This window comes from Ruditapes philippinarum, unplaced genomic scaffold (assembly GCF_026571515.1).
Source record: "Ruditapes philippinarum isolate M1 unplaced genomic scaffold, ASM2657151v2 ctg1426_1_1_1_1, whole genome shotgun sequence".
Classification (NCBI taxonomy): Eukaryota; Metazoa; Mollusca; class Bivalvia; order Venerida; family Veneridae; genus Ruditapes; species Ruditapes philippinarum.
In genome coordinates, this window is record NW_026859550.1 from 64,239 (window position 1) to 76,348 (window position 12,110).

The 12,110-nt window shown below is 32.0% G+C and overlaps 1 protein-coding gene across 2 annotated transcripts in view; it reads left to right on the top strand.

Moving 5' to 3' along the window:
* Positions 1–7,281, top strand: part of LOC132756937 (afadin-like) — a 70,346-nt gene extending 63,065 nt beyond the window's left edge. For both annotated transcript variants that reach the window (XM_060748075.1, XM_060748076.1), the window contains exons 23-26: positions 425–549; positions 3,464–3,578; positions 3,927–4,040; positions 4,413–7,281. In XM_060748075.1, coding sequence (XP_060604058.1) covers positions 425–549; positions 3,464–3,578; positions 3,927–4,040; positions 4,413–5,270 — 1,212 coding nt within the window. In that variant the 3' untranslated portion in view covers positions 5,271–7,281. The remainder of the gene's footprint in view (positions 1–424; positions 550–3,463; positions 3,579–3,926; positions 4,041–4,412) is intronic.
* The last annotated feature ends 4,829 nt before the right edge of the window (positions 7,282–12,110 follow it).

Below are 12,110 nucleotides of genomic sequence, written 5' to 3' on the forward strand. Positions count from 1 at the left end.
AAGTTAGTCAGCCAACAGTATAGAGCCTTGTCACACTGCACAGAAGTGCAGGCCGGCCTGAGACTGTACTGTTAACAAAGGCTTATATACTATGTTTCCAAGTTCTGGCTTAATAATAATGTATAGTGTGATAGTTTGCTTTCTACGAACCTTTCCGGTTTTTCGTAGCGGAGCATTTAGTCACACCTTTTCCATTCATTGCTAGGTCAGCTGCTCACAAACAGTATCACAAACATAACCATGTGTTCTTTTGTGCAAACCAGGTCAACCAGTGACTATGTATTATCTCAGTGTAGCAATTGGTAACAAGTTAGCCAATTTACATTTAACTGTAAACACTGGAAAGGTCCATAATGTCATTGTGATGTATTTGCACTGAATTAACTTTCTGTTCTGTTCTAAATGTTGTGATTTTCTTGTGCAGGTAAGTGCTCGTATATCAGTGCAGGGATTACAAGAGGATCTTGTGAAGAGTCGGATGAAGATGCAGGAATTAGAGCAGAAACGTCAGTACGAGGATATGGAGAAAGAAAAAGAGCGAATGCAGAGGTGAATTATCTTAATGATACGAGTCTCTGCGCATTTATACATGAACTCAAAGAAATACCCCATTTTCATTGTAACAATGCATTAATTGGTCAGATTGTTGAGCAATTTTTAGAAGATACTAAAACATCAAATATTTTTGTGCGAATATTTGCCGAAATAATTTGAATTTGGTGTTAATTTAAAGTGACATTATGCCCATCCCCAGATTAGCTAGGAAAATGCTAAATATTCTTATTTCCATAGTAAGTCTACTGAGCTCAACAATGGACAAAATTGGGGAATAATGTCACTTTAAAATTAGTATGTTCCTGTATTTGATATTTTTAGGGTGATATCTTTTTTTCAAAAAGCACGGGATATTTTTTTAAAGCTAAAGCATGAACTATTATATGGAATAATGATTCTTATAATGTGATTTGTGGTAAAATAGATGATAATATCTAGGGGTAGAATAACGAATAAAGGGAAGATAAGCGAAACAATGCTCATGTATAATTCAGGGGAATTTTGAAAAATAAGCAGCCACCGCCTATTGCTGAGAAACCTGAAGTGGAAGCTCCCAGTGTATCAGTGAAGAATGTTTCACAAGGGTATAGTACTCTTGCAATGCATTGCAGTCAGGCACTGGGAACTGGGGATCATGTTTTTCTTTATAGATTTTTTTTAAGTTTAGATGTTGCCGTAGAATAGCACAAGTTTCATCACTTGATTGTCATGTTGTTTTTTCTTCTTCTCCATTTTCATTGATTTCAGAGTAATATTCATGATTAAATTGAGGATATTTTTAGAATATATCTGGTTACCTAAAATTCTTGCTATAATTAACCCTTAACCTGCTGAATTTCTGAAATGGACTTGTCCAACTTACATTTTTGGAACTGTCCATGATCAATTTAAGGGATGTTAAGATAAAAAATTTAGAAGTAAGTCAGCCAACAGTATAGTGCCAACTTGTCTGGCTTTTATATTGGTGGCAAAAGAATGAACACTTTCAGTACCATCAACGCACTGGAACTTGATATTTAATCAATAAATCACAAAATGTATGTGTATTAAAGTTACAGCCTTATCTCTATAAAAGTATTATTTTTTATAGTGATAAGGGCTGATATATTGATTAAATGTCCTGTGATCAGGGTAAGGGTTAATATTCTTATTGAGAGTAGAATTTTTGACATTAAATAATGGTATTATTTAAAATTCTGCTTTATGGGGGTTTCATAATAAGAATTGGCTTAGAAGCTTTTTGAAGATTGCTTTCTTAGAAAGATGATTTTAGAAAGAATATTGCATGCAGTAGATGGGTGTCACATTTGTGATAGAATTCTGTCTTCTTATTATTATTTTTTTCTGATAGGTATTATGAAAATGAATGCTCAATGATGAGCTTTAAGGGTAGAGGGCTTGCTATCTGTTGTCAGTCATACTTACAGAACAGTTGATAAATTTTAGGCAGTGAAAGGGTTGATTGAATAAATCTTCATATCAAGTTTTGTGTGGAAAAAAAACAACTGCCCTACACTCATCTCTGTGCTGTTATATTTTACTGATTATTGAGTCATCAAATCATGTCTACAATTTTCATGTATTTTTTTTTTTCTGTTTTCATTGCTCAAGATGTGTCCAACCTTTTCAGAATCTTAGCTCAAATGATTCATTAATAATATCTTAGACAAGTTCAAAATTTTATTAATTTGGATTTGTAATTAGGGTGCCTGATCAAATTTAAAATGATTCCTAATAATAATTGCAGACAAGTTCAAAATTCGGTTTTATTGGATTTGTAATTAGGGGTGCCTGGTCAAATCAAGAGGGATACTTAGTTCTCACTGATACAAGTTGATTATTAATTCAAGTTACCCTATTTCGTTAAAAGTGTTATGAGCCGTGTCATGACAAAACCAACATAGTGCGTTTGCGACCAGCATGGAACCAGACCAGCCTGCGCATCCGCGCAGACTGATCAGGATCCATGCTATTCGCTATCAGTTTCTCTACTTGTAATAGGGTTTGTAAGCGAACAGCATGGATCCTGATCAGACTGCGCGGATGAGCAGGCTGGTCTGGATCCATGCTGGTCGCAAACCCATTATGTTGGTTTTGTCGTGACGCGGCTCTTATGGTGACTGATATAGAGCAGTCTTGGATTCACTAAGGACAAAAAGGTAGTAATAGTGCACTAGACAAGATCTGTATTTTAGAATTCTAGTAGTAAAAATTTTCTTATATATAAAAGAAAATTTTTCACACTAGAAATTTTCACATATATACGGTTTTGGGATAAATGTTCACATTTTACAAGGGAAATTTTAACTTTGTTGAAATTATTTACATATATGGTTAAAAGTGATACATTTCATATTAATTTTGTATTACATTTTCATTTGTAATTTTATCACATTAACTGCCAGAAAATGTTTACATTTATGTGTATGGGTGAAATTTTTGCTGCTTTTTAAAAGGGCTCGAAGGGAGTTTAAATTTTATTCATTTGCTGCACAAAGCCTACTGCCATGCAGAAACAAGTTTACTATGAAATTTTATAAATTAAATGTATAGATGGAGCACAAAATGTCACTGATTTATTAAAATTGCACACACAATGCCACATTTACTTTAGCATGTTGCATAAAAGCTATATATTGATACTGTGAAGTTAAGTTCCTAGGGTGGCCCTTGTGGGTTGTTGGTGGGTGGGGCAGGGGGCTTCTATTTGTTCGGGATGCTGGCTTCCAAATGAAATAAAATCTTACCTGTGAAACTCTGAGCAATGAGCTGAGTTTTATCAAATGCATTGTGATATTTAAAAAAAAAAGTTAGTTTGATTACATGAGAAATTGTATAGGTTTGATTTAAACTGATATTGTTTATGTACATGTATAATTATCTTAAGTACGGCATGTTATGTTTACAGGTTAGAACGACGTATTGAGATGTTTGAGAGGGAACGCGAGGATACTAAACAACGACAACAACGACGCATGGAAAAACAACAGCGGGAACAAGAAGAATATTTTAGAAAACAAAAGGTATTTGTTTGAAATATAAAATCTTAACATGAATTTGTGTTGCTGTTTTGGCATGCTTTGGAACTGGGAACAGTCCATTAAAAAATTAAGGGATTTTATTATCAAAATAAACATGTTTAAAAATAGTTAAAAATTAAAAAAGAAGAAATAAACATGTTCAAAAAAGTAAAAAATACAGAAATAAAGATGTTTAGAAAGGGTAAAAAAATAGAAAATAAATATGTTCAGAAAAAGCAAAATATAGATGTTAAAAAGGTTTAATTAAGAAGTAGTGACAAATTATTAATATTTAAGTATCTATGTTTTATATTACAACTTTATATTACAACTTTATATTACAATTATCAGGAGGCTCGTGAACAACACCGTCGAGAGATTGAGGAAAATTTACGTCAACAGAGACTAGAGGAGGAAAAATTACGAGAGAAGAAAAGACAGGAAGAGGAACGAAGAAAAGAAATGGTAATTTATTTGTAATTTTGTTGATATTTTAGGTTTAGTGATCTCTAGTCATGTGATAAGATGATAATTATATCAAGTATGGTATATTTTCCGAGGTTGCAAAATACAACAACAAGGAATAAAACAAAACGGACAAAAACACAATGTGTTCTAGATATTGATGACATAGAAAACATATGTTTGAATATTGAATGCCTTCTATTACAGAGGTTTCATATTTATCGTAAAGTGCATCTTCATACATGGTTTTAAGTTGTAAAGAAATCAAATTCTTACATTGTTGATATTTATTTCATGTGACATTGTAAATATTGTGTTGCTATTATATTTCAACCTGTGTTATTTGATAATGAAAGGTTTATAATGTTTTAGGAGAGACAGAGACAGAAAGAAATTCAGGCTCAGAAAGAGGCTGAGGAGGCCCGAGCTCGGGAAGAAATACGTAAACAAGAGGAGGAGTACCAGCGGCAACAACTTGCTGAGCAGGAGCGTCGTAGACGTGAAGAGGAACGGGAAATCAGAGTTGCGGAGGAGAAAAAACGATTAGAGGCCCTAGCTTATCAGCAAAATCAATATTATTCACAATACGAAAACTTGCCGCCTCAGGGTTCTCCAAAAACTGTGCCAGATCATTATAATCAAGGTCAGTATGGTGGTCCGCCCCCACCAGAGAGACAGTCTTCGTACAATACAGGAAGAAACATGAACGCACGTGATGATAACATGGATAGGTATAACGGTGGTTATCACACCAATCCTCCATACGGAGGTCAGGACAATATGCCCTCGAAAAAATCTGTATCATTTAACCCACAAGTGAATTTAGAAATGGGGCAAGGAAGCCCCGCACATAATTCATCATATCAGCCATTTCAGAGGGCGTACACACCACCGGAGTCGCAAAGTATGTCACGTACAAACTATTCTCAGTCACAGTCAGTGCCAGTCAGTTCTGTGCCGTCACCCACTGTAAACAATAATGATATCAAATATAGAACTCAAGAAAATACACCGACGGTGATTGGTTCGCAGGAAATATATCGCGATCCGAGATCTAGAATCGAAGCAAAAATGGCGAACAAAAATAAACAAAATGCTGATAGATTATCGTTCAGAGACAAGATGAAATTCTTTGCTCAAGAAGCGGGGGAGCATACTCCGAAGGAGAAACCAAAAGCATCGACAAGCCAGAGACGTATTGAATCTCAGCTACTATATAACGGGCAGTGAATCTAACTCCACATTATGAATTAAAATGAATATTAAGAAGATATGCAAGTAAAATCTCGGTTACCTTGAACTAACATCAAGGTGTAAATAATGAAAGCAAATATAGAGAAGCACTGGCAGAATAAGTGCTTTACAATTGTGTTCAGAGGGGTGAATTATGAGAACATTTCGTGTTGTGTCCGAGAGTGACGGGGAATTTTACGTACTCTCACAAATTTTAATGGACAAGATTTTACGGATAATGAAACTCTTGGTTGTGCTTAACATTTTATTATGGAATGAGTTGTGAACAACCGCTATGTGATATTCAGAGATTTGTTTCGATATTTAAATATGCGTGTAAAACTTAATATAGAGTATGTATAAATGCGTAAACGTTTACAATGGCTGATACAAAGCAATAATCAATAACAAAAAAGGGAAAAACATCATGGCGCACGTAATTTATGCAGCAGGTCTCGTCTTTTGTCAGATAGTTAGCATTTATTATGTAAATAGTATATATTTTTTTACATGATATGTACATTTGTATGTAACTATGTATTTTCTACATGTATTATACTGCATTCCACATTATTATCATCATAATTGTGATACTTGTACTGGGTTGTTAAACAATTTTTTTTTCGTTATCTCACATCAAAATAGTTACTGTTTGATGATAGTGATTTTTTTCTTCCCATCTCTTAAAACCTTATTAGATATTTAAAAACTGTAGTATGTATTATATAGTAGCATTTTAGGCGAAAATTCTCATGTTTATTCAACAAATTTGTGATTATTTAATATCCGTGGGCCAGGTGCAATAGAAAGTGCATCTGGCCCAAAACTGCTTTTTCTTGGAAACTAAGACTCTGCTGCCTCTCTCCTATGATATTAGTTTTGACTTTTTCTGAACCTTAATTATAGTTCATTTGCAATTGACAAAAAAGATGTTTAATGCTAATAAAATCTATTGTCATTATTTTAATTGTCAGCGAGCACCTTGTCAGCAGACTTGTTTTCAGTATGTAACGTTTTTATCTTGTATTAAAACTGTACATCTTTGGTATAAATTTGATAGGATTTTAAAATTGAACTAATAAAAAAAACACGCAAAACCAAGGCACATTCTAGACTCTGTACTAACAATTGTGGAACACAGAGATTTTTTTGTTGCTGAAATTTCGTTAATTCCACTTGAAAAAAAATTAATAGATTTAAAAAAACAGAAAATTGAGTGAATATCTATTGAAAATTACTATTATATAAATTAAATAATTATCTTATCAATTAATTAATTAGCAGATTATGAATATCTATATATTTTGGTTGCTTGCATTTTTCTCTATGCTGTACTTTTATATTATTTCTAGGATTTTTTTTTCTGTTTGTTCTGGTGTTGTCTGACTTTTTACGTATTTCTGTTTCGAACGTTACGCAGGAGTGAGCGACTTGTTTGTTGATCAACTTGTCACTTGCCTGTATCTGTTAACGTCATTTGAAACAAAACGTGCATAAATGTGTAACGTTGAATAGATTTTTATGGTTTTCATATATATATATATTATATAAAAGTATCATAACATATCACCGATCAGTTGTTGTTATGTTTGTCTATGTACATATTTTAAGATAAATATTTTTACAAGAAATTGATATTTGATATAAAAAGAAATACATTACAGAGGCCTATATTATCTCCCTCATTGTCGCAGTTTAAAAACACCTATGCATGAAATGGTTGTGTAATTAATTGTGTTTTATTGTTCTACATTGTTTGTTGTTACATTTTCACATTCATCCATTGGAAAATATTATTTTATACAAGATTTTAAGTATCGAATATAAAGAGAAAATGAGAATTTATAAGAAGGATACAATTTGACTTGGATTTATGATGAAAAATTCTGTAAGAATTTGGACTGCAAATTAAAATTGAATTTGTCATCTATTTTGTACAGAGAAGTTAAAAACAATAAAATATCATGTTGATAATCATGTTCAAAAATAAAAGTAAAAAAAAATGCAATATTTTTTTAGTTACATAAGCTTTCATTCATTGAGTCATAAAGAGGAAAAAAAACCGGTAAAAATTGTATTTCATCGAAATCTCATAGACTTGTTTTATAATAATCTAGGTTTCAATACACAGTAAAAAACTGTATATGGAAAATTAATATTTTATTAACACAGTATTTTGGATATAGAACCACTTTTTAGTACAAGACCAATTATAATATTACACAGAATATTTATACAGCTATCTAAAGAATGGGAAAAACTTTTGTACTGTATAGTATTTATTTATTATTTAAGAAGTACTATAACATATCATTTTTAACCCTCGAGCGGAAGTATATGTCTTATATTTGTGTCCTTTTCTTTTTATTACTCAAGGAAATAATTGTTCTACTTTTCAAATCAAGAAGTTTTATCATAAAAAAATCATTGACGAATCTGTAATTTCATTGGTCAGGTGAAGTTAATCTAGTTTTACCTCAAAATCTAACATGGTTAGGAAAAAAAAGCCAGTTAAAGTATAAATAGATTATTTAAAAAGTGCCTTATTGTTATAAGAAATTTTACCTAATAGTTAGAGCCTATCTGTTTCTACTGTAAAGTTATTTCATTAAATGAAATTTACTGTTATCATCATATGTAGATTATGTTAACTCATCGCTGATTTTTAGCTCGACTTTTCTATGAAAAGGGGAGCTATCCTACTCGCCCCGGCGTCGGCGTCGGCGTTAGCGTTGGCGTCACACCTTGGTTAAGTTTTTCGTACCACCCCACTTTATTTCAGAAGTATTACAAGTATGGCTTTGAAACTTACCATACTTGTTCACCATCATAACCTCCATCTACAGACAAGAGTACATAACTCTGTCAAGGTTTTTGACAGAATTATGGCCCTTTTTTGACTTAGAAAAGTGTATTGAGCTTGGTTAAGTTTTTTGTACCACCTCACTTTATTTCAAAACCATTGGAGGTATTGCTTTGAAACTGACCATACTTGTTTACCATCATAACCTTCATCAACAGACAAGAGGACATAACTCTGTCAAGGTTTTTGACAGAATTATGCCCCTTTTTGACTTAGAAAATACATTGAATATGGGTAAAATCCACTTATTGCCTTAACCCTTTGAGATATTGCTTTGAAACTTTTAATGCTAATTTCACATCATTACCCCATCTGTACGCAAGAGAAGGTAACTCTGTCAAGGATTTGTTTTAAAAATTAAGGCCTTTTATCGACTTAGAATCTTGGTTAAGTTTTTTGTACCACCTCACTTTATTTCAAAACCATTGGAGGTTTGCTTTGAAACTGACCATACTTGTTTACCATCACGACCTTCATCAACAGACAAGAGGACATAACTCTGTCAAGGTTTTTGACAGAATTATGCCCCTTTTTTGACTTAGAAAATACATTGAATATGGGTAAAATCCACTTATTGCCTTAACCCTTTGAGATATTGCTTTGAAACTTTTAATGCTATTTCACATCATTACCCCCATCTGTACGCAAGAGAAGGTAACTCTGTCAAGGATTTGTTTTAAAAATTAAGGCCTTTTATCGACTTAGAATCTTGGTTAAGTTTTTTAGTACCAGTCCACTTTTTGACTGAACTGTTTGAGATATTAATTTGAAAGTTGGAATACTTGTTTACAATCATGATTCCCAAACATGTCCAGGAGAAGGTAATTCTGTCAAAGATTTTATTTGAATTATGGCCCTTAACTGTCAATGTTTTGTATTATAGGCAAGCACTAAAAAAGTCGAGCGCGCTGTCTTACGGACAGCTCTTGTTCTATTCTTTGTTTGTTTCCCATATTTGACCTTTGAGGACCATTTCATAGACTGCTAGACAACAAAACACTGTAGGGAGATATAGCTCCGAACTTTTTTCTAAATGCCAGATAAAATAAAACCATTATATCGGTCATATTTTGTGTTTGTCTTTTATTTATCGATGTACGACATTTACAAATATTGAATGTCTGAAGTGATCCTAAGCAGGTGGTATGTGCCGACAATATGAATTAGTTTCAAGAAATGAAATCATAAGACTGTTTGTTACTATGTCAGTGGCTTAGTGCAAAAAGGTTGTAACCCATATGACATAAAGATGGAGTTATCACACTTTCGCACCAAGCAGTCGATATGTTCTCTAAGCCTGCTGGTGGAAACCGGGTTTTCCCATAAAAAGGATTTAAAAAAGTTAAAGCTATCAGATCTTTGGCCCCTGCACTAGGGCACTTTTTCAGCCCAGTACTTTTTTTAAAAGGGTTTTCCCTAAAAATAAGGGTTTTGGGTCCATTTTAAAAAATAACAAGTCCTTTTAAAAAATTATAAGGTATATTTTGGGGGTAAATCGGGACGGGCTGAAAGTATGGGTTTACTTTTTTTGGTTTAAAAAATTAAATTTTTCTTTGTTTAATTTTGAATACACGTGCAAAAGGGGGAAGTTTTTTACCACTTTTTACATACAATTCAAAATTACTTCTTTGGGACGTGATGGTAATTTTTATTTGGGTCCATTTAGTGCTATATAGGCACTGGGGATTTTTGTTCAACTTGGAATATTTGACACACAAACTACCTACTAAATACAAGACAATAAAATTTATGTGAAGGAGAAAAGTACTGTGAATATCAAATTTCTTTATTTACTTTATTTTTTTGCCATCCCAAAAGAATGTCATCTCCAATAGTTTTGCCAAATGTTATGAAGTACCTAGGATCAAAGTTTGTTCAGACATTTTTTCACCTGGCATGGACCACATCACAGTAAAATCGATGAAAAGATAAAACATCTAAACTGATTTTCTCCTTGGAAAAAAGGTTGAAAATTCGGATTAAATTCCTTGAAATGACATTGCATATTACATGGGGATGACCAAAATATCAATGACCTTTATCATGTTGTGTTAAACCCCTTTTTTTATGGAGAAAGGGCCAAAGTCCCCTGTCTTAAACTTTAATCATAGGACATTTTTCTGGGTTTATGCGAAAAATTATTTTGGGGCTTTTCTATTCAAACAATTGGAAATTACTTACTCGACCCCGCTTAGGCATCACACTGGGTTTGTTTTTTCATGAAAGTTGGAATTTTCTAAAAAAATTCTAAAAAGGGAAAATGGGTTTTAAAATTCACCATTTTTTTCACGTGATCATCTATATATTTGGGGGGGCCAGAGTTTGCCCCTTTTTCTTTAAAATTGAATTAAAAAATATGATCCTAGTTTCATGGGTTTTAAACCCCCGTAGGGGCAAGGGGTTTTTTCCTTTTTAAGGGAAGAAAAAATTTCCCTTTATTTTCTTTAGGGACTGGGTTTGGGGCCAGGACGGAAACGAAAGTGGTGTCTATAAGCTTTAGCTTATGATTTAAAAAATAAATTTCTGTATAAAACCAAAAATAAGAATTTGGCAAGTGTGGGTGGGCTACCAGGGAACTTCTTGTTATATGAAACACCTTTTCTGCAAAAAATTTAAAGGGATGATGAAAAAATAAAAAAAGATGAAAAGAAAATCATTAAAATTGAAGAATATTAACCCCTTCCGGGAACCCCAAAACACGTTTAAAAATTTGTGGTACATTTTTACAAATAAAAGATTTATTTTACAGAAATGAATAATTGTCAACACTACTGAAAAATGGAATTAAAGCTGCATTCCTTCAAATGAGCCAAAATATTTCAAGGAAAAAAATCTTGAGAAAAAAATGTACTATGATTTCAAGGAAATTAAAAAGATTTAAGTAATTATTTACAAGTTATGTGCATTTAATGACTCATTTTGCAGTATTTTTATTTTAGAATTCAAACAATAATTCTGAAAACTACAGGCAGCAGATATACATGTATATAGCTTTATACACTTTTAAACAACCAAACATTATTTTTTATAGATAATGTATCTACTAATATCTATCATCAAAAAGTTCTCTTTTTTTTTTACTATAAATGAAATTTTAAAACTGCTGTTAATTGATTTAAACATACTTTCCTATACTTCATTAGCAGAAATACATATAAATAGCGAGCATTGTGAAAGATCAAGCTTTTGCCAAAATCAATGGCTAAAAAGCTTTTATAAATTTTTAGCTAAATTACTGAATGAAACATTTTCCCCCATTATATAGTATACAAAAAACTTCACAGAATCTTATAAATATAATCTTTTCGAAAATACCTTTAACTAATTAAGCATTAATATAACAAATATGTACAAAATATAATCAGTAACATGTAACTGGACGGAATTAAATGATAAACAATAAATAAGTCTTTGATATGTACATAAAGGAATTAACGAGAAAACTTTTTTCGTATGTTTTTGAGCTTGTGATCACAGGTCTATACAATTTCAAAAAACAGTTAAGATTTGGCCAGTTGTATTTTTTGGGAGACGGTTCAAGTTTATCCATTTGTCAGTCTTATATTTGTCAAGTTTAAAGTGATATAATTTTAATTGAAAAGATCACATAAAATTCCTCAAATAGTGTAATCCTACAGATATGAAAAACATTATCTGAATAATTTACAGACTCACAATTTCTATAAATCTAAACAGCAAATTTTCTTATATTTGTCAAACTTTTATTTCTCAAGATAATTATGTAAAAGAAAAAGATGTCATATTACATGAAAAAGTTATTGAAAAGGTACAAGATCACACAAAAGGTCTATTTCACATGTAAAGTGTAACATAATCTGCTGAATAGAAGAAAGTAAGATTATCTATTGAAAAAGTTTTGAGAAAACAAAATCTTTTGCATACATTAGATCAGATCTAGGGTTGTTTTTTTTTCAAATGTTATGTTAAAATGAGTCAGATCTGATTTTTTTTCC